The following is a 27357-nucleotide window of genomic DNA, read 5'->3' as shown; positions in this document are numbered from 1 at the left end:
ATAAAAAGAAACATACCTTGGAATTAAAGATAACATACTTTGGCTTACACATAAGTTCATGTGCTGAGCTATTTGGTAGGATAGATGATGTTGTATTTAGCTCCGATCCGCCACAGGAAATTTGAAACTTCTTGTAAATAACCTAGAATGAGAGCAGAAGACAGCTAACTGCTAAAAACAATAATAAAAAGCAAATTAAAACATCAGAGAAATTGTGAATATCCTATCAAGTGGACCTCATCCAACAAAGAAAGCAAGCTGAACTTACCACTATCAGGAAAAATACCATGCAGCTTAATGAAAATCCACTGGTATAGCCAAGATACCCTGAAAGAAATCAAACGGAAATCTCATACAAAATCATTTTATTAGCCATATCTTGGTTTTCACTTCTTTTTGCTGCTTCATGAAAGGTTTAAATGTAATATACATTTAATATGTATTGTGAGCTTCTGGGTAGGACAAAAGCATGTCCTGTTGGCGTGGGAGTCTCCCATGTCGCAAGCCTCCCGGCTTTCAGACAGACCTGAGCTTTGCTCTGACTGGTTTGACTTCCCAAGGGTCACCTTTACGGCAGTTTAACTAATTTGACTTTTGAAAGAGGCTGTAATAATTGAAACAAACCTGAAAATGTGCAATTGGAATCAGAACATGACCCAGATTCCCTGATATGAGCCACGCCAGCTGAGTATGGGTTATTTTCTCAAAAGGAAGATCCCAGCAGGATTTCAGTGCCAAAACTTGTTACATGTTTTTAAAAAATACATTGTGTACCTATTGACATCTCTGTGGACTCAAACACATTTGAAAACGCAATCGTTACATCTTACTTCGAAGTCCAATACCTCCAATTAACCTCACCACTAAAAATCTCGATGCTGGTAGAATAATAAGCTATTTTTTGTAATTTCACAGTTTGTGAACTTATTTTTACAGGCTACACACAAAATAGAATTGCCTTATGAAATGAAGACCCTTTTAACTATAATTTTTCAAATCAATTTCCACAACTATGTGGATAAAGCTGGTTTATACTGAGTTCAACCACTGTGACAGTTCAGGCCTACTTGTTCCAGGATGCTCAAAACACAGCTTATTCCTGGACCAGGGAGGCTGCTTAGATTACAGTGACAGCACTTTTTTTTTTTTTTTTTTTTATTACAGTTGAGTTGCCAGCATGGCTGTCAGTGGCATGATGTCTGGGCTCCTTTATTTTAGTCCCACAATGACATTTGCATCTTACCTAAGTTCTTAAGGAGACATAAAGGAAGGATTATACCAAACGTCACTGTGACAACAAGAATCCGCCCATCCACGTACCATGCCCTGTATAAAACATTAAAAAAAACCCACCATGAGTACATCTTAAACCCTCTCTGGTTTTCCTCACACTCAGTCATCCTCTCTGATTGCTGCAGTTACAGAACTATCTCTGGTCTCCTTACCCTACAAGCTCCTACAAAAGGAGAGATAGAGGCCACATCTGAACTTTGTAGGCTCATTAAGTATCCAGCCCCTAAAACATGGCAGTGCTCTGACTCAGATAGGGCAGATTTTCATAGTCACTAGAAAAAATATCACTCTACTGCTGAGATCAGTGAGTGGGACTGAGAGGCAGAATAACACCCTCCGTAACCTGACAGAAGCCACCCTGCCAGAATGAGGAAAGATCATGCAAAGGGCCACACACAGCACAGTGGGGCAGGGCGGGCACCACGATTCATTTACTAAACCACCTGGGCACATGCCTGGAGCGGCAAACCAGGCTCCTGCGGGCTGGCATGCACTAGCCAGCCCAAGGCTGTATCTCCTTCTAGCAAAGTGTTTTGAATCTTGCTGGAAAGCAAGAAAGAGGAGAAGGGAGAGTGCTAGGGACGTTCTGTATGACCTATTTCCACTGGTCAGTCTGATTTAGTATGAAAGCCTGAGGAATGGGATCTCTACCTTCTTCTCGTGCACTACAGCACACCATATAACCCAGCGCAAAGGATATTTACCACTATAAAGAAATACCCCCCTTCTGTTAAAGAGGTTGGTAAATGTCAAGGAGTGATAAGTAACAGAGATCTAAGTACAATATTCTGCTGTTGCCATATGCTAGTATCAAAGAATTTCGTACCATAGACAGTGCTTCAGGGGCAAAATCCTGCAAGATGCTAAGAATGCTAGGAAATACATAGTATCTTAAACTTGCATTGTTCCCAATATTCAAGTGTTGCCTAACACTATAAAAGATTGGATCCTGTGATAAGAGGTTTGTATAAATCACGATTCTGCATGAAAATTCTGGTGTGTGAAGAGAGTAACTGCTGATGACTTAACCTTTCATTTCCTATCAATCTTTTTCTTTCCAAAGTTATCTTGGCTTTTATTAAGGCCCTGAGATATTCCTGTAAAAATCTACTTTGACAAACCTAGAGTATCCAATACTTAAGAGCTTTTATAAACATATGCTTAAACATATCTACACAACGTTAAATTCTATAATCTAATCATCAAAATGAATTCAACTTACGAAAAAGATTCTTCTTTTCCCATTAGAAACTTTATGGCGGAAGGCAGCTCATTTTTGACTATGAAGAGATAGCTCAACATTGCTGGAAGAAGAAGAAAGTCAGTTTAGAAAATGGATAATATATTTTGTGGAATAAGTACAGAGAAGCATCCTGGACCTTTTCCTACATCAGCCTCCGATGACAGAAGACCTCAAACTATAATTGGCTGTAAACTACTCATTATTCAGTAATACAGCATTTTTAAAGGGCTGCATGCAAAGTGTTAGCCACAGCTATATTGAGGAGCATGAAGATCCCAAGATCCCACTGAGAGAAGGAGGAATCTGACTGATTGGTAGCCCTAACATTACTGAGATGTTCCTGGGTTTAGTTTTTCAGTACCCCTCATCTCCTTTACCTCCAACGTTCTGGAGAGATGTAGATCCAAAGACAATCATTTTCCCTGGGGTACCGAAGACCTGCTCACCCAGCTTTTCATACACCATGCAGCCTGCGTGGAAAAAAACAAGGAGAAAGGTAACAAATACACCAGCGAAAGCTGTTAAGTTGAAACACTTAGGATTCCTTTTCAGCTAACCACCCATCGGTGCAGCCATATCTGCCCTTTGCAAGTAAACAGAGAGCTCTCTTGTAATTACTAGGGCTGAAACTTATGTAGGAATGTTTTCTTGACGTCTATAAATGTTATCGTTGGCTACCAGTCACTTTTGAAATTGAAGCTCTTAACGAGGCTATTACACCCCCCTTAACAAGTCTGTCTATACCCCTAGTGGCATGTTAAGTTCTGGTATCCCCATCCTGGCGTATTAGGTTTGCGCTTGCAATGAGAGTGACGTACAAAGCCTCCTCTCCAGACACAACTCGGTACAGCAGGATCCACAAGTCAGCACTGGCAGCCTGGCCACAGCAGACACACTACTGCGATTCTGCAATTTTGCTTGCTTTGACTAAACGATCCAAATGAGGGCAGCCACTGTTTTACAGCATGATTTACAATTTCTAATGACGAAGCCTTAACCTGTGAATTCTCAGTGTGGTATGTTTTTGGTAAAAGCAGGGAAAGGTGTAAATTATAACTAAAACTTCTTTTTAAATATCTGTCAAGCTTGAGAAACTCCTCTATTAATTGGTTTGTGTTTCTGTTAAGTGTTTTTTTCCTTGGCTGTGGTTTAGCCTGAGAAAAAGACTGGACATTGTGAAGATGGTGAGATACATGAGAACAGAAAGAGAAATATTGCAGATGTTACACTGTACAGATGATTTTTAAAATGCATCCCATTGTTTGGTTTTCTCTATATTTCCTTATAGCTGTCATTTCTGCTTTGAAGCTTGTATAAACAATAAGTTTGAGCTTAAATGTAACAGCAGCATAGAAACCAGGGCTTAGATTTTGGGAACTAACAGGGCACAAATGTGTCCACAATTAAGCATACATACCTCATTTAAATAGGCAGTTGCTGCCATTATACATGCTATAACAGTAACTCATGTGTGTCCAAATTACATATTAAAATATTACAGTGTTCTTGTGCACAGATAATTTTAAAATCTGGCTTCAGAGATTGTTACCCAAGGAAAGAGACTCTTGGACTTCAGACCACAGTGACATTGAACACTGTAGATAACTTCTAATTTCTGTGTTTAGAATATATTTTGCTTACAGATACACTTATCTCTGTGGAGGAACTGTTCCCTTTTATTTTCTTCTAGGAAACCTCCTACTACACCACAAAGGCTATCAGGAATTTCACACTAACCATTAAGGACAAACTGTATTTCCAGGTAAGCTTTACCATAGGCAAAGATTCATTATATCTCATTTGCGATTGGGTTTGTAATGCAAAGAAACTATGTGAGCTGTTCCTTCTAGCTCACTGAAGACAACATTTCACAGTAGCAGAATTCACTCTTTGTTGTAAGTTTTTCTCTTTATAGTGATGGTCAGCCGCTGTTCTCCATTGCCATGACATAAATTCTTGTTAATTCTGGGCTTCTGACCCAAAATGTGTTAGGCCTTTCTATTGTGTCAGCAAAGTGATAGAAACTCCCTCTCACACAAAGCACCTGGCCTTATTTGAGCACTTTTCACCTCTTGTTCTTTACAATTCTACTGAAATGGTATAATAACATCTTAAATTACCTGTCTCCTTTGAACACACCAACAGGAGATATATTGAATAAATAGACAGCAGCGTCACTGAAACCAAAAGCAGCCTACAAAAGAATGGAAAATAAAGCTTACTGTAAGAGCTGAGCTCTACCATTGCAATATTTCACATCAGGTCATATTTCCATTGACTCTGAGATAATTTTTATACTCTTCTGGCAATGCGAAAAGCCCTAGAAATACATGTGATTCACATGCTTTTTGCAGTGCAACCACACCACCGTGGAGGTAGAAAGCCCTGCATGCAGAGGGATTCAACCAAGTAAAACCTAGCAGAGCTGCAGAGCGCAGCCTGTTAGTGAGTTACAGCCCCCCAAATTGAAAGAAGCAGGAATAAAGATGTCTTTTCAGGTAGGTATTAATATTTAATCAGAGCAGGGATGAGCTAGGCATGTCCCTCACCACCCACTCTAAAGTTTTTTTTCTGGAAGCAGAGTAAAAATGTCAAAGAGAAGTCCTCTATTTAAAGACTTCCATACCAAATGGAAGCATCTTTTCCCAGGACATGTTTCATGTGCTACCAAAGGGGTGCCCAAATGGCTTTTTATGTGCCTCCCAGTGCCCAAGGAGGGGGAAGAGGAGAGAAGTTAACGCTCGACTGGCTTCTCTTGGGAATAAAGGCAGAACCCAAATGCTTTATACTTTGTCCAGGTGGGGACTGGTGTTCCCTCACTGATGTAAGTCCTTGTCTGCCGTGATCCATAATTTGACTTCACGTAGAAGAATTGCAGGAAGTAATGACCAAACTGTTTGTGTAGGGAACTTGCTGGCACAAATGATAATTAGTCAGTGCCGGGGGCTAAGTGCATAAAAACACATTTGCTCATTGCTCTATGTCTTTAAGCCAAGCACCATGTGTGCCTTCCCCTCCAACACCCTGACACACAAAGACCTGATGATGTTTTCATGATGTGTGTGAAGAGCATTCAGACACTCTGTTGGCAATTCCTCCCTTTATTATGACAACCACCCTCAGGACACTGAGGAAAACAAGCCTAAAATTTAACAGAAAACAAGCCGCTGCCATAGATAGGCAGCAACACATCTTTTTCACAGGAATACATAGAAAGAACAGGCTGAGAAGCCTCCTCCCCTCACTTTTTTATTATTTTAGACTAGAAATACTTTAGTGCCAAATAATGACCCACAAGTTTCTTGGGGCGAGAGAAGCAGGGAGAAACATAAAGAGGCAATAGGAGGAACTGCTCTTTTGCTGACAAAGTATGATGTCTGACAATAACAACACACTCCTTGTACAGCCCAAAGGGTGTTTCTCCTCGAGGAGATGGAGAGGGCAAGGGAGACTGTACTGGCTGAGCTCACTCTGCTCCATTTTTTACGGATTTGCTAAGCCCTGCTCCTGCAGAGACGCTACGCCCCTGTCTGCCTGGAGGCATGGTGCTCACAGCCCCCTGCGCTCCGCTGCTGGGCTGACTCACTCCCAGCCCCAAATGGCTCCTGCTCCACATGCCAGCATCAAGTCTATTTTAATATTAAAAGCTCCCGTTTTTCAGGCACTGAGCTCATGGAGTCTTTGCAGCGGTAAAAATAACACTCCCAAGCAGCCAGGTATTTATCTGATCTGTTGTCCTTAGCTCCCCATAGGGTTCTTACAGAGACACTTGGCATTTTCATTAGCGCTGTATGAAAAACTTGTTTGTGTTAGGACTGTGGTATGGACAGGGATATTCATGCCAGAACCACCCCTTGGAAAGGAATGAAAATGTCCATGCACTCGCTCTGCACAAATTCAAAACAGAAGCAGGGGAGCTTGCACTGCAGTCCCAAAAGCACTCCCCTACTTTTTATTTTGCCTGCTTTTAAAGAAGTGCTGGCAGCTATGCGAGCAACCGGCACATGCAAAAGTCACCTCCCCCCAACAAATCCAGAATAAACAGTGTAGGGCAGGGGACTGATACAGTGCTTGGAAGAACAAGCTGTTCCTGCAATGCCACTGCTGTTTGGTCCCAGCTGCCACATTACCAGGTCAGCTGAAACATGTGCTGTCCCCAGCCCTCTGTGGAGTCCCGGGCTTTGGGGGCAGAAGACCTGTGAGGCTCATGCAGTCACCTGCCTTATTGCACAGAACAGCTCTGAACCCTCACAAGGTACCGGTTGCAGAAGAGCACGGCAGAGCATGGGGTTTGCCACCGTATGGCCTCCCAGAGGGCCGGTCTGCCAGCCTGCCCTAAACCTCCGGAGGAGTTAGGCTGCGGCTTCATGACTGCTTCCAGTTTACCCTAGCTGAAGTGGCTGCAGAAAGTAGCGTGAAACTTCAGTTGTAGTCTCATACTATACCTCATCTAACAAGCCCTGTGCGCCAGCAGCGTTTTTCAGATCACAGGCAGTGCTGGGCTAAATGCAGCTGAAGGCACCTTGCACTTGCCTGGCTCCTGTGTCTCTGCAACACAACCCATCACTCTGGTGCTGGGTCTCCAGGATGACACCACAAGAAGGGTGAGCTAGCAATGAGTGCTCCTGCCTTCCCTAGGTGGCCTGGCCCATCTCTTACTTCCCAAACCTTTTGTGCCATCTTTCTGTAGCAAGGTTTTCTCCCCTTTTGCATGCAGGAAAGGATGCTCTTCTTTGGTCTAGGCTGTGGTTATCAACAATACTGGGATTAAGTTCCTCTGAGTTCCTTCCTCAGTTGTTTTGCCTAAAAAGCATGACACTTTGCTACGGCACTAAGTTATGCAAATAGGATGTAAGAGTATATACTCGTTGCCATGTTTATTTTGCGTGCCTTATGCCAAGAATACAGGATCTGAACTGATCCAGGTGTGCATGGCAGTGCATACTTCACACTGCAGGAGCACAAAAGTTGTGAGAGTGGAAATCAGGCTAGGTCTGCTTTGTTAGCTTGTTTGTTAATTTTTCCACCTCTGCTTTCTACTTTTCAGAGATGGTGCATGCCAATACTGGATAAAGCAACCTAGAAACTTTCCAGAACTGTGCTACTCAAAAGCAATGAATTTAAGTGCTTTCTCATGTGCAAAAAGCAACGCAAGTATTGCTACGACTCTATCTTTAATCACTTGTAAAGCAGAAATGGTTCTAAGATCTACCTGTGATAGCAACAGCAGAACTAAACATTTATGGGAAAAATGCACTGAATGAGAGTGTAAGAAAAAATCTAACACTAATGGACTAGGTTTAACTCTGAGATTACTGCATGATAAAAGAACATTTAAAGCAGTTCAACTTTCAGGCATAACTACTGACACCACATTCGGATCCTGTACCTCCAGGCTTCAGAGGGGAAAGCTCTGCTAACCTGGCCAGGTAGGTCCTGCTGGCTTCCCTACCTTTGATCTCAGTGGGCTGGTCTATCTCCAGGCCAACAGATCTAAAGGCATTATAAAGCTAGCAAAACCAATTATCCATTTTTAAATACACACAGTTAATTCTGTAGAGAATAATGCTGTTATTTACTGTATAAAATCTCTACATTCAGGTTTGGCAGTTTTTCGTACAACGCGGTGGTACAGATCTACACACTCACTACTCGGGCCAAGACGAGCCCAGTCACCATCACATGTTGTTAGAAGTTTCTCTGATGGTCACTGGTCTGATCTACTTCACTTAAAAGAAACTGCCTTCTTACATCCTTTAGAGCAAACACATTTTACATTTCACTTAGCTCTCATGAAAAACTGCTGAAAGAATGAGAAGAGGATGAGATTATAGAAAACTAAAGCAGTAAAGAGAAATTGAGGGTGCTCCCTGGCTGAGACACTATTATCACAGAAGAGGTGAAGGGTGAAAAGAGGTAACTTTTTTTTCTGGTTACAGCAGTGTTTGCCACCACCAGTCTGTGCCCTCAGCGGTGTGCTTGTCAGAGGACGGGTGGAGTATCACATACAGGTTAAAGTATTGGCTAAAAAAAGCAGCAAACATGAAATAAACTCAGTTCGTCTGCATAAAAAAGACCTAGATTAGAGTCCAGCTACTTTATAGCCTACCTTAGTGACAACACAGTTACGAGAATTTGTACATTCTTAATGTAGATGGATTAACTCCTTGGATTATTCCTAGATTTTACCCAATCACAGCAAATTGTAAGCTAGCAGCATGGATGTAGTTATCCTGGCACAAAACCTCAGAGCAGATGGCCATACATACCATTTTGGCCATCTACTCTGCTATATACAGGGCTCATATTATATATTTCCCCAAAACCTAAGAAATAACAAAAGTTCTAGATTTTTAGATTTGACATTCAAGAAATGACACCTCTTTACAGTAATCTGTAGACTCAATAACCGTGTTGAACAGTTCTCAAAGATTGTAAATTATTGTATTTCTTCCCTCAATGAACATTTATCACTGAAATCTGCACATAATTCCCAACTGATTTCTTAACAATCACTTTTCACAATGAAACGTCTCATACTGCAATCCAGAATAACACAGAATAACACTGTGTCTTACTCATTCACTGGCACTGTTTCATTTTTAAACTATAAAATTCTCCTTTACAAAATGCCTCTTTTTTGCTGGAGTTAAGTACTCTACCTCAACTCTTTTTTCATACTAAAATCTTGGCTATATTTATGTTGGCTCTCAAGGACTCTCACATAAGAAACTGAAGAAACTGTGGGAGTGAGATGAAAATATTATATGTAACATATAAAGGAATATAAATACTCTTTTTCTTGGTTAAAAAAAAAGTAGTTATTGCACCATGCTTTGATGAAAGCTCTGGAGATCCTGCGACACAAGTAAGAACTAGGTACTATCCCACTGCAGCTATTACTACTGAGTATTTCTGATGTATGGGGAGCTTGTGGACCATAGGAAAAATCTCTGGCTAGGCTCAGGTCAGTAGTAAATAACATGGACTTAATTTGCTCTAGCATAGTGGCTTTTCCCCCAGAAAAATTTGACTGAAAAAAAATGTCTGAAACTTGTAGCTAACATTTTCAGGCTTCAATGCTGTACTTGATTACAGATGGACTATAAATCCCTCCGCTTGCTGGCAGCGCACCCGTTCTCTAAACACAGTGAAACTGCATGGGGATCAGCTACTCACCACGTGAATACTTACAGAAAAAGGAGAATTCCCGTGTTGGCCAAGGCAAAAGCGAGACCCAAAATCCCACTGCCCATAATTGCATTGCTGAGGTTGAAGACGGACATCCCCAGTGAAGTAGTTCCTGGGATCTGGAGAAGTAAAGACAGATGTGTCAGCAACAGCTTGGAACGGAGCAGGGAAATGCATCTTTGCTTCAAACTCCACATTTTGCAATACATCAGATATAAGTAACTAGTGCTATGGAAATGACTTAATAAAAATTGGTTTGAAAGAGGAAAAAGCATTGCTGAACCCCATCACAGCTCCACTCTGATCACTGTCCTGTAGATTTTCTAAACTGACGTGAATGGTACAGGCAACACGCAACTCATACTGCACTTTCAATTTTAAACCCCATCTTTCACTACGCCTGTGAAACACCTTAGGTGCATGGTTTATATATTGTAAGGCCATAAGGAACCACCAGGACTTCCTGCCTAACACATGCCAGAGGGATTCCCTTGCCTGAACTCGACCAAAATGCTTGGGTTTTTTGGTTTTTTCGTTTTTTAAAGTGCTGAGCACAGGCAGTTCCTACCGGAACCTGAATTTCAGTTGTAATTTAGACCGTGTCTAAAGGCCCTTCATATGCACAACATATAGTTCATTTTGACAGGGAAAAGAACAGCAAGAAAGACTTACATATTCATCGCATTTCTTCTTCTCCAGGTGGCTGTTTGTGAGACTTCTTCTGCTTTCTCGATCCGAAATAAACTTGCTGAAAGAAGTCAGAGGATTTATTTCCAGTGTTTAGAAAATGCGAACACATTAATTCCATGAGCAGCATGTGATTACAAAATACTCAATGTATGAAAACTGTACGTGAAAAGAGGTCAAACTCATAACTATTTAATGAGCCAGATTATGCTTCACTGATACCAGCGGACACTGGGCATCGATAAAGGTAACGCTAGCACAAGATCAGAATAAATGTGTATATACAGAATGGTCTTTTAGCAGATTTAGTAAAGAAGCAGCACCAATTTTGTGGACCGGCAAGTAATTTGTTTGCAGACACTAAGAGGAGATATTTCTCCCAGTGTCCTGCAGAGGCGTGTGTGACTGGTACCCCCTGCTCCCGACCCCTGCTAATGTGGCTAGCATAACGAACACCATTTCATGAGGGAAGCAGCCATTCTCTGTGACTGAGTGGGTCATGTATTCATTCTCTTTCTCTCATTATCAGGCCCTGAAGGTCCTGTGAACCACATAGACAAACCAAACAGATTTCTTCTTCCCCTCCCTGTTGGCCTCAAGACTCCTGGGCACCAGGCTGATTACTCCCTTCCTTGCCAGCCTTGAAAGGTCCCAGGGACATGGCCGACCAGGCGGTAGTGATGACCCCACCACAGATCAGGGAAGCCTAACAGCACCCAGAGCACTGTCCATAAAATCAAGCAGTTACAAGTCCTAAGCGGGGAACTTGGACTGAAGCTGCTGCTGGACAGCGAGACCCAGGACCCCCGGTGGCCAGGGACACCCCCACCGTCCTCTGCTTCCTCCAAGGACTGAGGGAGTGACTTGTCTTCTTTTATATGATTTTCAAGTCTAGATTATGGTTGTTATATTGATACAGCAAACCATGTATTAAGATTTGACCCGATCTGCAGAGGGTCCAGGTGATGAGAAATTGTAAGTTAAGTTGTATTATAAATTCTGTATTATGCTACTTACAGATCATACTACATTGATTCTGCCTGTAGAAATCCTGTGCCATTCTGATCATAAATTCTGTGCTACACTAATCATAATATCCTGTTAAGAAAATAAAGCTTTAATTGTAACTACAATATAGTGCCGTCATCATTCTATCAAGCATCCCTAAAAGACCCTGTCTGTCCCCTCAATGTCTGGTGACGGCGTGGCACGCTCTGAAACCCTTAGTTGTCACCGTAGGGTCGGTCTGGCTGGAGTTAAGAGGAGGAAGAGGTGCTGCATGCAGCCAGCACTGCCTGGACCATCCTGAACCAGGCAACCTGCTCTGCTGGTGCACCATTCTGGGCTACCAGATTTTCATTTAAGTGTCTTTCAAAACTCAATACTGAAATCACCATACTGCAAAATTAAACACTCCTGTGCAGGGAAACATGGAATAAACAGCTTTTCCTTCTCTGCATCTTTTACTTGTTTTGTGTCCTTGATATATCCACATTTAGGAACTTAACTGTCACCAGAACAAGATTTGCCTCCTGCGGCTGTGTCGGTATCCTTGGGATTTGGATGAGCTGTTATTTCCTCCCAGACCTTCTCTTCAGCAAACATTTTAGTTTGTGTAGAGCATTCTTTCAGCTTTTCATCTTTTGAAGGTTTATGCACAATTAAGTCCCCGGCATCTTCGTTAATCCACAGATGGATTCTTAGGCTGCACTGGCTAATGCATCAGCCATCCTACATGTTATGTACCTAACCAGGGGCTGTCACCAAGTGTCAGAGACCCTTTTTGCCGTAGGTAAATTAAGGTGGCTCTTCTTAAATGTAAACAGACAAAAAATACGCTGAACACAAAGAGCAGCACCGCTGGTCCTTTCCCACAGCTGGGAACGTCTACTGGCTGGGGACGTATAGTTCAAACTGTGATTCAAGACTGTGCATCATCTGAGTACATCCAAAGGTATTCAGGCTGGTAATAAAACCATGAACGCATAAAGACAGAGCTCTATCAATGTTCCATTCTTCTGCGGCTGTGGCCTAATTACTAGCAATATATGCTAGCACAGCTTCTAAGTGTATGCCAAAATCACGTAGTTGTAATGCTGCTGACTTGGCTTCCACAGCTGACACACTGGGCCCTGGGTCTTTAACATTTTGTGTACCACATACACATTTTGAGTTTGTCCCTTAAATCCAGGCATAGCTGGCAAAATGTATGTAGTATTTTTGCTGGTTTTGTTGCAACTTTGACTCCTACCCATTGGTCTGCTTTGACTTCCTTTATATTGATAAAAACCAACTATAGGCTTCTCCTGTATTTTTTAAACTAACTTCAGCAACTAATTTGCTGCAAAATACAGACACCGTGCGAGGTTTAACAGCCCTAACGCAGTTGGAATAGATGGCTGAACCTCCCCCACTGTTTCAAGAAGTGAAAAGCAACCACTTCTAAGATAGACTGATCCAAAATTAACTTTCCTAAGCTCACTGTGTAGGTATTTCATCCTCATGGTATAAAATCTCAACCTGATTCAGAGCGTGTGCTTTTTTTTTTTCATGTCTGTTTAAAGCCCATCTCTTGAACGCAGGCAGCAGAGTGTGAACGGTTTGAAAAAGACATTCCAGCTCTCTCTCGAAACACCCCGCAGGCAATTTGTACAGGCAGGAGCACAGAGAAGAGTTTTGTCTCTTTTGGATTTGTAAGTGCTGCTGGGAACATCTGTGGACTTTGCCTTCTTCTGTCATTTATGGAGATCATGTGTCATTTTAGATTTTGTCAGAGTTATGATAGAAGTAACTAGTCTGCTCCCCCCTCATCCCTCTGCAGCCAGTCCCCCCTTAATAATTACAAAAATAACAAATTTGTAGATACTATTATTATTGCCACCTGGTATTAAAGTTTGATGAAAATTATTGTTAAAAGAACTAACACATGATAAAGACAACACTTGAGTAATACTGCTTGAATATAAAGCGACTGTGGGACTTTCCATTGGAATACTTTTGACAGAGTAAACAGCTTCTGCAGAACTGGTATCTTCTGCGGCCAACAAACACATTTCCTTCTGGATGGGACTTTAAGATAACTAGTCTGATTTGATAAATTGATCCAAAGCACTCTCTTTTGAGTTAGTCCTACATTAAAATGGACTGGGCTTGTTGTCCAGTGTCTCATCTCCTATTATAAGCTGGGCTCCTCATCCACCCCACGTTTACCATGTCACACTGCACATTTTTCTCCATTTATGCTGTGTGATGTGTACGGGAGGGCAAAATCAGATGTGGGAACACGGCCACCGGGCTCCCAGATCACACCTTCTTGAGATACCTCACTACCCTGAGGTACATAGCATTGTGCCCAGCTTTTTTACGGGGGGCTTCCCAGCACCCGCCTCCCAGCCCCAGGACGGCTTGCCCAGAAAGCTCAGCAGAGATGCAGTGGTGGGGATGTGGGGTCTGCCTGATCCAGAGGCTGTGCTGTATTTGCTATTGCAGGCAACTTAACCTGCAAGCCCAGACAAGAATGTTGCCTCGGGACCACGCTCGGTAGGTGGTACAGACGTACCATATGACAGCCTAAGCTTTCCATAAATGGAATGTATTACTGAACTTAAAAAAAAAAAAAAAAAAAAAAAAAAAGGCAGGGGGAAGGTAAATCCAATGGATTCAACAGAAACAAATCTTCCCAAGATTTTGCTTTTTATAAACATTTTTTCATTTCAGGGTGATTTTTTTCCCTACAGCATATGAAAGGGAACAAATCTTGGGAATACTGGAATTTCTAGTTAAACCATGACATACATCTGCTCTGCTTAATAGATGTGCTTAGAAAATGAGCTATTCATTGTCACAGAATGTTGTGCATTTGACCCTTACAGATATGACACGAATGAAGTGAAACGACTGTTTACTCCAGCCTCTCCCAGGCCTCCCAAGGACCAGAGGCCACTGTGGCAGGTGCTGTGGAAACGCGCAGTAGGACCGTCTGTGCCATCAAAGCCTTGTAACTCCCTGACAAGCATGAAATCCATTTGCGCTGTTTGTTGTCTTCATTTCAAGCGCTTTACTCGTAATTAAAAGACATAGCCTGTTCTTATATGTTTCTGCTTTCCTGTTGTGCTTCCTACATCACAGATGATTATGAGCAGCTTATACAAAACTTTTCAGACACGTGAATAAATGTGGCCAAAAAATAATCAGCTGATCCTTGTGATGCATGAAGCCTCCTGGTTGACTTGGAAAGGATTTATTCATCTAATTCTTTTTCTGGTTTGATTTAGTGCAAAGTAGAAACTTAGTCTTATTGATAAAGTGGTTTTAAAAGGACCATGTTTAACTATGGTTTCCAAATTTAATTTATTAAAAGACTTAAATGAGAAATGTTTGATTAAGGTGATATCCCCAAGCTAATCATTTTGGCTAAGCAGAGTTAGCCAAAAACCATTTAGCCATCTCAGATATGTTTAAACATAATTAAATTAAAGAGATATTTGACAATGCCTTAAACATTTGTTAGGGAAAGCTAGTTTTGCCAAGATGACAGAACTTTATCCTTAGGCAGCTTCTTAAACTGAGCTCTAGCTTGAGCAACAGCAAAGATTTCCAGGGCAGGCAGGAACAAGAAATGCAGAAGAAACCTTGGTCTGGCTTACACTATGAAATTTGGACCAGATCTGAGTATACCTACTAACAACCTTGTTAACTGAACAAGGGGTGCTGATAACTTACTAGTAGCTGTAAACCATGACAGACATTCAGCCAGCAGCTTCCCGAGAGCATCGTCGTAGTTACAGATAAGCAGTAGGTCACCTAAATACTGGTTTACAGTCATGCGCAGAGATGGCACAGTTTTATAGCCAGGATGCACGGTTAAAAGACACCAAATCCATGTCTGGATTTGATGCAAGTCTCTTTATCAACATTCCCAGAAGAAATTCAACATCTGCATGCAAAGAAAAACCCCTCCTAATACAGCCCCTTCCAAGCAATGTCCCCTCCCTACATACAACTCCCTACATACAGCCCAGAAAAGGCTGGAAAACCAAAGGAAACTAGAGAATTTTCCAAGATTAAGAAATATCTGGAGTTTACAACCAGACCTGGAATCAGCTTCTCCCTGGTATACCTTCTCCAAAAGACCCTTAAAAACTCTGCTCTACATTGAGCTTGAAAAATTATGCATTGGGAGAAAAAAAAAGTTGAAATGAAATACAGAGTGCAAAACCACCAGGTTGAAACAAAAAAAAAAAGTTAGTTGAAAATTACAGATCTAATCTAAAGCTCAAGTGAAATCAACAGAAAAAGTCTCACTGTTTCTGATGGATTTTGGAGTTTCACAAGGCCTTGCACCATGTGCCAGGCAGCACAAAATTACTTCTTCCGCACGCCTGTTAACCTCTTATTCCACAGAAACAGGGCGTTTGCCAAAATAGTCATAGAATGGGAATAACCACATCCTTTCAGGATGCGTTTGGCATGGGATACAGAGCAGGGTCTGCTCGCTGTCTCGTCACCCGTGTCAGCGTGGAGGTGCTTGCACAGGGGGGCAGTGGCCACAGGTGGCTCAGCCACAGTCCCAGGGGACAGCGACGGGGCTGTGCCAGGGCCAACGTGCTGCTGCGCTGGAAGCCGCGGTCAGTGCGAGCTGCCTTGAAACTCTTGTTTTAGACATGGAGGAAGCATGAACACAGCAGGGTATATAGGGAAAAATACTCATGTATGGGATGCATGAGTAAGTAGCTATCCTGCGAGCACCCCAGCAGAAGGATAAGACAACCATAATGGGCTACATCCTACAAGCAAATGATGCTCTGCAGAGGAAAAAAGTTATCCAGAAGGGAATGGAAAATTGTAGAATATGTTCATCTGCCCTAATAGCCAGAACAGTAATCAGGAATTCTGTCTCTGAGTTTCTGACGCTCTTTCCTCACCCCACTTTTCTTCTTCCCTTTGCAGGCAGTCTGGATCCAACCCAGAGCTTGCCACACCTACTACGCCCTAACTCCACAAAGCACATCGTGACCGCTGAGGACCAGGCACATACGGCACACGCTCCTTCCCCACCCTCCATAAACATTCACTAAAAGATGAAGTGCTAACAGGGTTCTTCCCCGTAACAGTTACTGGTGGCACCAGCCAAAGCGCTGGGGAGGTGCAGCCAGCCCAGTACAGCCCTTCCCCTCTCAAGGATATAACTCCTCGGCAGGCTCCAGGCAGTGAATTTACCACTGTCAGCCCCTGAGCTCCTTACGAAGTGAGCCAGCAGGAAAGCAAGCAGGTTCACGCTGGAACTGTTTTGTTTTGGCAAAGTTGGAGGGGTTTTTTTCTTGCTCTTGCCTTTTTTTTTCTTCTTCTTCTTCTTTTTTTTTTTTTTTTTTTTTTCCACAGAAGTGGTTTGCATTTCGTTTTGGCACTTTCCATCAAAGCAGTTGCATCAGAAAATTCCTGGCCAGCTCTAATCTTCATCAGCGCAGCTGCGCTGCGGTCGCACCGCTACAGGGCGCAGCTGGCGACCGCCCCAGGACTTCCCCCAGGCAGGCGGCGGGGGCCCAGGCTGGCACCCTCCTGCATGGGGGGCTTGCCCACGCCGCCAGCCAGGGCCCCTGCTCGGTCCCGGGGTACGGCCAGCTAGTTTTGCTACATGCATGGCCAACACCGAGTGCTTATTCCCGCACCCGCCGCCAAACTCCTTGTCCACCCACATGGCCACGAGAGCCACACAACTCTACCCTCACTTGGGAAAAACCAGCTCTTAATTTTGTTTGTATGCTAGAAAGTGAGTTTCTCTGGGTAGCCAGAGAAGCTGCTGCCAAAAGGAAGAAAGGGCAAGCGAAGAGGTTTTTGAAGACCTGCAGCCCAGCAGTAGAGGAGCAGGATGGTGTGCCGGCAGAGGCTTCCCAGCAGCACCAGTGCCAGGCACGGCTGAATCCCCACGCAGGCACCGGCCAGCCGGCGTGCTCCACCTTGCAATATTTGAACTGGGAGTTTGATTGAAAACCAGCTCCTTGTTTTACAGCTCACAAAACCCAAAAAGGGTCCGTCAGCAGGTCTTTGCTGTAAACAGGATGGCTCAGCACCTGTCGGAGGCTGGCAGGAAGGCCTGAAGAACCGCTCTCAGGTGGAACAGGTTGCTCTTTGAAATGACTGTACAGCTTAGAGGAAACGTCTACAGCCTAATTTAAACAAACGTAATGATTTTCACCAATATTGATAAATAGATGCATTTTTTAAACTCGACATGAGTTAGGTATACGTCTCTGTTTCACCGGCTTCTTGCCATCCTTGCTTCAGGGAGCAACAGCCGCTGCCCAGTTTACCTTGCCAAATCGCGAACGTGGACAGGGACTACACTTGCTGCCAACAGCACCAGCTGCAAATCCCCAGGAGCCTGGGTGCACGGAGGTGGCCAGGCAGGTTAAAACTGTCACATCAGAGATCAATGGTCAACAAAGCGATTTGCCCCAAATTATGCCATTGATCTAACTGTATTAATTATTATTACTTCTTTGCTGTGTGCAAGCAGACATTTCAAAATGTTAGCTTTTTGCTACATTATATGTTGGTGCATTTTATTAGACTAATTTGAAAGATTCAAAACGATGAATATATTGCCACTCTGTTTGCTTTATCTGCTGTTGCAGCCTATGCCCAACAGATGTCACATATGAAATTCAAATTACATCTTCAAATGGAGCATGACTTGGTAATGAATAATTCAAGACATATACTGAAAATTAGAATGCTGTTTTTAAACAGTGTGTTTCTCAGCACAGGCGGCGTCAGTGGAAAAATACTCACCTATTTATCTGGCCATTTTCCACCTCTGTGAAATCGTTTGAATCATTGCTGATGTTATCATCTTCAGGGACAGTCATATTCTGCAATTCAGTCAGTTCTAATCCAGCTTTGAAAGGCATCCTGGGTGAGGAACTGTACGTATCCAAGTGTTTCTCCAAATATTAGTGTTTGGTTGGTATCTCGTGAGTGAACCGCAGCCACAGTAGTGTGAGCAACCTGAATAAAACACAAGAAAAAAAAAAAAACAAAAAGTGTATACCACCAACAGCAGGCAGAATCACCAGAAGAAACCAGTGAAACCTGCACAAGAGGGACCATCCTTACCAACTGATTTTGTATTGTTAGAAGGACCTCAAGTTATAACCCAAATGCATTGCAGAACAGTAGTAACCTTATATGCCTTAATGAGATCACTAATCTTACAAATTTACTTGGTCCCACAACCAACTGCTGAAGACAGTGCTTGTATTTATAAACTAGTGAGCAAACCAATCCTATTTGTTTCAGGAAAAAAGATTAACCGCCTACAAACTAAGGAATAAAAATGATTTGTTTGTCCAAGTCCCATTTCGATATTTGGTGTTCAACTTCTGTATGTTCTCCATGCTGCCTCTTACTTAAAAATATAAAATACCTTGTGTTCGTGCTGTTACTAAGTAGATGGAACAGAAGGACAGAATTATCCCAGTACTCTGTTCTACTAATATCTGTATTCCAGGTATTTGAATATGTTAAGGTTTTTTGGTAAAGAGGATGCTTTGTGTATGGTTAAACTTATTCTGAACAAGGACAGAAACAGACAAAAACAATCCCTAAGCTCATGTATCATAGGAAGAAAGAGTAATGTATACCTTGTGTCAAGCAATTATTATCTAGAGATCAGGTGATCTCTCCTCTGATAGATGAGTTGCTTAAAAGCACCAAGAATAACACCAAAGGCAGATCAGACAAGTCTGCCACAGTGACATACTTCCTCATCAGCAATGCAAATCAACTGAAAGACCAATATTTTCCGGAGTCCAACCACTTTCGGCTGAGCTACAACTCCGGCGTAGTGCTAAAGCAACAGGATGTTATTCACAAACAAGCTCCTGCACCACAACTCTCTCAATTCCCATTTTGTGAATGAATTTTCTGCAGTATTGCCAAACAAAGATTCACCCTCGGGTACGTGGTGAATGCTCAGATGCCAGATTAATTTGGGGATATTTTAAAATTCTCAGGGCTACCTCAAAAACCATCAAACTGCTCTCATGCAACCAAAGAAGCAGGAGCATCCCCGGCTCTTGCAGGGCGCTATGTTAAGGCAGGAGGACATAGTTCACTTGTTCAGTTATGACATTTGCCTGTTTCAAATTAAGTTTACAGGACCCAATACTTCTGGTTTATACCACATCCCCACCATGCAGAAAAAAAGCTTTGCAAATGAGCATTTTTTCCCCTGTAAATACTTTCTCAGAAATGTAATTTTATCTTGAAGTTTACGTGTGCTCTTAACATTTCCTCAAGAGCCCAAACTGTCCAAATTTCAGGTGCAAAGTTTAAAGGCGAGCCTCGAGGCTTACAGCAGGGCAGGATCTGCTCTTTTCTACTGAAGGAGCAAGTAAACACGTGGTTATGGTGGCAGACGGGGCCTGGTACAGCCTGGTGTGAGAATGGGGGCGGGATGTGAGCTGCGTCCTTTTCAGCTCCTCTACAGAGGAGATTTTCACTACAGATACCAGCACAGCGACTGCTCGGGTATTAAAATGTTGGCACAATAAAAAGAAAGAAATGGATTTCGGCTGCTGATAAATAAATGCACACTGGAAAGCAGAGGGTGGTTTTAGCAGTGACATTCTGGAACAGTCTTCCTGGAGGCTGTGGGGATAAAATAGTCTACCTATTTTGGAAGAGAAGCATGATCTTTTTATAAAAGGATAAAACCACAGGAGATGGTGACTGCTGAGGTGGCAAGGACTGAGCCCGCTGAATCCTGAAGCTTCTTGTGACCATGAGTTCCTAAAATAAACAATTCCTTAGAAGATGTGACAACCTCTGTATCGAGATGTGTATCCCCTGGCATTTAAAAACCTGCGTAAATGTTCGTCTGAGATTCAAGCAGAGCAGCTTTCCCTTTAGGCGCCGTTTTGCATCATGGTCCCCCAGGCGGATTTTCAGAACTGCCTTGACATTGCCTGTGCTTAATAAATTCCCCATTAAGTGTTTCAAAAGCAGGTGCTGAAATTAGCACTCCTGCGAGGTAAACAGTGTGCTGGAGAACAGACTTCACAGCTCACTGACGTGCAGCTCCTGCTTTGCCGTTCTGCTCCTCTGTAGCTGAAACGCTGCAAGGCCGGACTGGCAGGAAAACGGCTCACTGGTTTATTCGCAAGGAATCTTTGCAGTGCAAACAGCCTTTTTTTTGTTTTAACCAAAATTCTGATTCTACAAAAAATTGACTGAATGAAGATGCAGCAAAACCTTAGTGCAAGCAGTGCCAGCTGAAGTACCAGCAATCATTTCAGCAGATTCCAGATTTCAGGCAGGCGAGTTGCCTCTGAAGCAGCATCGCAGCAGGCACACCTTTGAATCTGCCTCGGGTTCTTGCTAGGTTAAGTGATTTACTAAAAAAACAGCAAAACAAACCCCTGAAACCAAAAAACTGTTGAGTGAAATAACGCATCACACTTCCAAATATGAGAAAACCTGATCTCAGCGCCAAAACACAAGGAGGGTGAAGAGAGAGCGGTAGGGCTGGGGACTGAAACTTTCCGTCATAGCATGAACTCATTGCAAACCTTTGGCAAAGGATAACCACCTCGTCCTTAGCACCTCCATCTGTAAAATTAAGATGATGACAGCAACAATAACACTCAGTTCGTGAAGCGCTTGCAGATTCAGAGGGAAAGGATGATAGAAGTGTGATACCTAGAAAAAAAACCTATGCAAATCGCAAATTATTTGCAAAGATAACTTTACCTTAGATACATACAGAGCAAACCTTTTGTCATTGCTAATCACTCTACGCACCCTCCACAGTCAGTGGAGTACAGGTGGTCACATGAATTTCACGCCCAAATTGCCTATTTTAAATTTCAAGTTCACAGATGTGACAAATTGCGGAGTCTAAATAAAATCTACAATCCTTAAGGGTAGGCTTCACATCAACCAGCTTTATTCCCTACAAGTCGAGTGTCCGCTCCAGGCTCGTGCCTTGGCCTCTGCAGTGGAGCCTGGTGCTGCCAGGGGACGATCCAGCCCAGCCCACAGGAGGGGTCTGCAGCCACGCTGAGCTGCTCTCTGCAAATGCCGTAGCTTTGCTCCCAAAGGGAGCTTCGAGACTGGGATAGCCAAGCTAAGCAAGTTGCCACCTCAGGTATAGGTGCCACCAGTGCTGTGGGGAAAAAAGAATGTAATTGCTTCGACTAATAAAAATTCACCATATGTTGATGCTGAGCTACCGGAAGCAGCATGTTTACTTTTAAGGCCTTTTCATTCAAGAAACGTCATGAAATAAATGCAAATAAAAATGCTACATTGGCAAAAGCTCCTAGACTGAGCTTTATTCTTAATTCACATTGAAAGGCAGTAAATAGTCATCTGAAGAGTGACTGTAGCAATCCCAATCACTTCCAGTCACTGTGCCTACTACTCTGCCCAGCCTTAAACCTCCCAAAAAGAAAACTTCCAGAGACCTGCCATCCAACCTCTCTCTCCAGACACACACATCGTAAATCAGCAAGAAGAAACAAGAATTTTGCTCTTACTTCAAACTTTTCTACTCGGATGGGCAAACATTCCTCCTTGAAGCAGGAATCACCCCGAGAAAAAAAACAGGAAAGAGCTAATGACCTTTCTAAAGGAACCTCAAAGGTCTGTGTTTGGTAGCGGATCCATCCCCTCTGTTCAGTAGAAAAAGCACTGGTCTGGCCTAGGAGCTTGGCTTTTTCTTTAAACATCCCATGACATGTCTTGTAAAACCCATTACGGATAATTTATTCATCGTGTGCTCCTTGCAGAATATGGGAAAGATTACAACTGGTCACAGACTTCAGAAGGAGGACTGTGAGATGACACAAGAAGATAAAATGAGTTTATTTTTCTCAAGGACACTGAGACCTTCACAAGCCATTAAAACACATTCCAAGAACTGGGGTCATTTTCTCTGTTGCCTTCTGAAACATTTAAAAAAAGAAAAAAAAAAAAAAAAATCCCTGCAACTCCAGTTTTCTGGACTGTTCAAATTCTACAATAGCAGTAATGGGCTCAAAATGTTTGTATTTGAAAAAATATGCTAATACAGACAATCTAACTTGATTTCTTCTGCTAGCTCAAGCATGAACCCTTTCTGGGCAGTACCTGGAAGAGGTACAATCTCAGAAAACACTTTGCTAGAAGTTGTGTTTTTAACAGTAACATCATCACTCCTGGTGGTAATGGTGATGGCCTAATTCACAGGCCATTTTTTTCATATCCTGTAAATGACATAATTCAAAAAGTGTCATCTTAAGACACATGGCTGCCCAAAAGCTGACCCAGTATGCAAGAGGCGTTTGGGTAAGCGGTCGGGTTGGACAACATCCCGCCTGTCTCTGGGTATGGTTTTTGTCATGTGCACTCTCACCGGCCACTTCATTCACTGAACGCTACCCGCAGTCAAATGGTCTTGGGGATGGCAAATATCCAAGACACGCTAAGCAATTTTAAGTATGGAATTCAAGATAATTTGCTTAAAAGATGAAATATGACTCAACTTTCTTCTGAAAGGGAATTTTGCCAAGAACTCCTCTTGGTCGGTTATGAGGCATCGGAATCCAGTGCTTGAGTTTCACACAAGCTGGTTTTATTCCTACAAAGCCTGAGACGTGATACGTCTTTCTTTGCTCATACTTCTAAAAGTTCTTTCAAAGAAGAGCAATATGACCAGTAAGACTCCACGGTTATAACTAATTAAACACGGAGCCTGAAACTCTGTGTACTCTGTGTATGGACTATTCGCTTAAATGACAAAAAGCAATAATAGCCTTTACACGTTACAGTATCACGTTGAGAGGCGGGGAAGTGACTACCTCCTTTTTGTTCCGCATCAGTGACACCTGACATGTGGAACATAAAGCTCCCAATTTACTCCTCATCCACAGGAAGGACAAAATGGAGAGATTAGAGAAGAGCCACGGAGACAACAAAGAGCTTGGAAATTCAAGACTGACTCACATCCACGGAGCAAACATCTGCAGTGCTTGAAATGTCATTGCCTCCAGCTCCCTCGGTACTGCCCCTCTGCAGCAGGCTGCAGCTGCCGGAGCGGCGGAAGGAAGCAGCTTCACCCTGGCCCCACTGGCGGCCCAGCCCCGGTGGCCCGGAGGGCCCCATGGAGAGCCACCAAGGTGCCGGCATGTGCCCGTCCTGCCCACCGGCAACGGCGCCAGGCCGTGGGCAGCGCGGCGGCCAGAAGGCCTTCCAGCTGCTCCAGCTGTTTGCTTGGTGGCTGCAGGCCATCACCTTTCATTTCCAGGCTCCTTCTCTCTCACGCTGCCCCCACGGTGCGAGGGATGGAAACAGTTAAAAGATAAGGTGGTGGTGGCAGGGGAAATAAACAAGTGACAGAAGACTTGAGAAGGAAGCTGGTAAAAGGGTGCTATAAAAAAGCAGCACTGAGCACAAATGTGGATTCTCAACCTTTCTCTCGGTACTGCGTGACCTTGTGCTGCAACAGGAAAATGTTCCTGCTCTGCCCCATCGCTCTCCACGCTGCCCTTCCATGCTGCCACAAAGAAAGGGAAGACAGTCCCAAATTAAGTCTCGACAGGCTACTCAGCTGATCAAAGGCAGGCAAATAAGAAATCATAAAATCCCAGGCTGATTCACCCAGTGATATATTACTTTAGGCAAAACACTTAAAGATGAGCCATAAAGGAAAATGGTTTCAAGTACATTTTTGTTTTGAGCCCTTCCCAGTCAATTTAGGGAAGGCATTTGGCAGAGGAATATAGTCACATTTTTTCCTAATTATATTTCTCTGTGAAATCCTCTCAACAGTCTTGGTTTTGCTGAAGAGATCCCAGAACGCACCGCCACAAATAAACGAACTCTTGTCTTCCACAGAAAGTGGAAGCGCTGTACGAGTAGGGCTTTATGGTTACAGCAATGAAACAGACTATCCAGATGAATTCGTGAGGGCTAAATAGCAGCTCTGAAATCCTTATTTAAAATAAATTTCGTACTGCAGAAGGAAGAACTCTTTGCATAAGTTCATATGCAACTCACTTTTCCTTCCCCCCCAGTTTACAAGTAATTTCTTTGCTTCTGTTTTCTTGACTGTAAGAGATATTTACCTGATAAGCTTACACAAATATTATGAGAGCTGACTAGAAAAGGACCGTGAAACACTTCCAACATGAAAAAGCTGCCATTTTTCCCAAGAGTGGCCCCTCAGACTTTTTGGATTGGATTAAGGTCACAGCAATACCTTAATACATACCTATCAAAAGGAAACTGAATTTAGGCTTAGAATATTTAAATATTCCCACAACATCTAATTCGCCTTCACAATACCAACTTTTAAAGCGCGGCTATTGTCACGCTATGTGCTAAGCGTGTTTCTACAGAAATGAGCAATTTGAGAAAAAGAGAGGGGAGAGCACGGGAGGAAGGAAAGTCCCACTTCTGCTCAGTCACCTCTCTGCCCCTGGTAAAGAGCAAACCCCAAAACCAGAAAACGCCGATGAAATGTAGGACAGAGGCCCAGGATGAGGAGCCCGCCAGCAGTCCGGCTGAGAGAGCCCTGCCTCCCCTTCCATCCTTTAAAACCCTTGTAAAAAGCAGGATTTGGACATGGAGGACAATTGCTCCTCCATGTTCTACGGCAATCTGCAGAAAGCCTCAAATAATTTGGAGGATAATCCTCTGCACAGGGGTATGTGGAGCGCAGCGCCCGCTGCCAACACGTCTCCCGTCCTCGCCCGGGCTGGAGAGCCCCGTTGGTCCAACTACAGCATAAATAGTCTCAAGTGACAAGCCAGAGGATGCTGCAATGTGCTTCAGTGAAGTGCTCTCTCTGTGGTGCCTCTTAAAAAGAAAAAAAAAAAAACAAAACAAAAACCTTCCAAAAAGGCAAAGTCAAATAGGAGTCATTCAGTACGACAGTGAGGCAGATCCCATTTTAGTCAGTGAATTTCCACCGAGCCACAGCAGAAGGCCTCTGCGCACCGAGAATATGGCAATTCCTAGATTTCAGGCAGGTTTTGCCAGTCGATTTCAGCACAATTTTGGCATGGGCTTCTAGCCTGAAAAGGGCAGTTACTGATACTCTTTATCCTTCAGCAACAGATGGAATTTCCTTTTAGAGGCTTTTTAAACAAAGTTAGTACTTTGGTGGCAAATGAAGTAAAAATTAGATGGAAGGATGCTCTTTCTTTCTCCCCCCCGTAGCTGTTTTTACTTCTGATCTAAGATGGTTAGACTCAGAATGTCTTTTTTTTTTATCTTCCAGAATGTATTTTATCAATTAAAAAGGATTTTTCTAATACTTTACTTTTAGAACAATGGCTGGTACACATTATTTTGCCTTTCAAGCACGAGTCAATCCCAAACAAACCCAAATGAAGCACCACCAAGCACGGGTTGCTATCCTTTGGAACAGAGGTTAGTGGAAGCGGCCCAAAGCAGTCCGTGAGAGACGGCTGTGTGGTGGGTTCAGCTGGTGGCACAAGCAGACCATAGCTTCGCCCTCCGTAAAACCAGCTGCCGAACACGGGGTTTATTTCGGTCCTCCTAATGTCACATAAACAAAGCCCGGCTTTACACACCTCCTGGTCTCCTCTTGCGCAAGGAGAGACATCCTAGCTACAGGTTGCATTACAAACTCTGCAAAACAGCGGAACAAACCCTCTGCCATAAGAGCGAGCTGGACGTATATACACGTGAGCAAACGCACACCCGGGCATGCAAACCTGCCCCTTTTTGTTCTCGCCTTCGGCTCATTAAAAGCCAGCAGCTTAGCTGTTACTATGTATTTACGGGCAGGCACACACGCACAGGCACACGCGTGCGCGCCGTGGGCCCAGCCTGCATTTTCTGAATACCGTAAAACTTCCAGGGCCGCTCCGGCGGGGCCGGCTCCCGGCGGGGCCGGCACGGCAGCACTGACCCGCGGCCGCGCATCCTGCGGGGGCTGCGGCGCCGGCGGCCCCGCCGCGCAGCCCCAGCCACCGCGCTGCCCAGGGCGAAACTCATTGACTATTATTTTTTTTGGCGCTGCCAACGAAAGCTCGTGGCTGCTGTCTGCCGGTTTGGTTGTTTTTTGTTTGGTTTGGTTTTTTTTTTTTTGGTTTGTTTTATTTTTTTGAAAGGCACGCCGCAGCGGCTGGGCACGGCGGCATCGCGGCGGCCGGCCCCCCCGCCGCCCCAGCCGCGGGGAGATGCCGCATGGCCGGCCCCGTCCCCCGCCGCAGCGATGCCGCTGGGCTCCCCCATCCCCTCCCCGACTCGCTGCGCGCATTTTTAGGGCTTGAAACCCGTCGCGGCCGGGGGCGAGCCGGCACCTTTGGCGGGGCGGGGGGCGGCTGCGCAGGCGGCGGAGACAAAGCGCGGCCGGCGGCGGGCTCCGGCCCGCGCTGCGCGGCCGCGGCGCGGAGACAAAGGCTGCGCGGGGAGCCGCGTCCCCGTCCCCCCGATTGCATCAGCTGCTGCCTACCTTCCCGAGGAGCCGCGGGGATCCCCCGAGGTATAATCCACCCTCTCCGGCGAGAGCCGGCCCGAGCACCCCGGCAAATGATGACAGTGGTAATAATAAAATAAAATTAAAAAAATTAGGAAAAAGGGGCGAGGACGGGGGGGATTAAATTGGCGAAACGAAGACGGCGAGGAAGATGCCGCTCCTCCTCTCGCCGCGGGTGTGTGCATGTGGTGGGCGGGCGGGCGGGCAAGGCGGGAGCGCGCCGGGCGCGCCGCCGCGTCGGGGCCGGGGCCGCGCCTCCAGGTGCTGCGGGACGCGGAGCCCCGCGGATCCCCCGCGGCCGCGCCGCCTCCCCCCGGGGCCGCCCGCCCGCCCGTACCCCGGGCGGGGACCCGCGGGGCTCCCCGCACCCCCCCCCGGCCGCCGGTAGGTTCAGCCTCGTGCATTTTTTAGAAACATTTTTTTTACTCTTTTTACAACAACAACAAATCGT

General features: G+C 44.3%; 1 protein-coding gene across 4 annotated transcripts in view; it reads right to left on the bottom strand.

The window, feature by feature from the left end:
• SLC38A1 (solute carrier family 38 member 1) overlaps nt 1–27074 on the bottom strand; it is a 41963-nt gene extending 14889 nt beyond the window's left edge. For 2 of the 4 annotated variants that reach the window (XR_014227865.1, XM_082308999.1), the window contains exons 1-10: nt 26883–27074; nt 18206–18421; nt 10400–10475; nt 9731–9846; nt 4657–4730; nt 2914–3006; nt 2516–2597; nt 1244–1326; nt 269–327; nt 17–142 (exon numbers count right to left, since the gene is read on the bottom strand). Coding sequence is in view for 3 of the 4 variants with exons in the window: in XM_082308999.1 (XP_082165125.1) it covers nt 17–142; nt 269–327; nt 1244–1326; nt 2516–2597; nt 2914–3006; nt 4657–4730; nt 9731–9846; nt 10400–10475; nt 18206–18324 (828 nt within the window). In the remaining variant the exon portion in view is untranslated. Of the gene's footprint in view, nt 1–16; nt 143–268; nt 328–1243; nt 1327–2515; nt 2598–2913; nt 3007–4656; nt 4731–9730; nt 9847–10399; nt 10476–18205; nt 18422–23401; nt 23477–26882 lie in introns of those variants that run through there. The other 2 variants (XM_082309000.1, XM_082309001.1) reach the window with 2 other exon arrangements.
• Between the last annotated feature and the right edge of the window lie 283 nt (nt 27075–27357).

The sequence above is a fragment of the Platalea leucorodia genome (genome assembly GCF_965183815.1).
Source record: "Platalea leucorodia genome assembly, chromosome: 4".
Lineage (NCBI taxonomy): Eukaryota > Metazoa > Chordata > Aves > Pelecaniformes > Threskiornithidae > Platalea > Platalea leucorodia.
The sequence above is the reverse complement of the archived record's forward strand: the minus strand, read 5'-3'. Positions and strand labels throughout refer to the sequence as shown.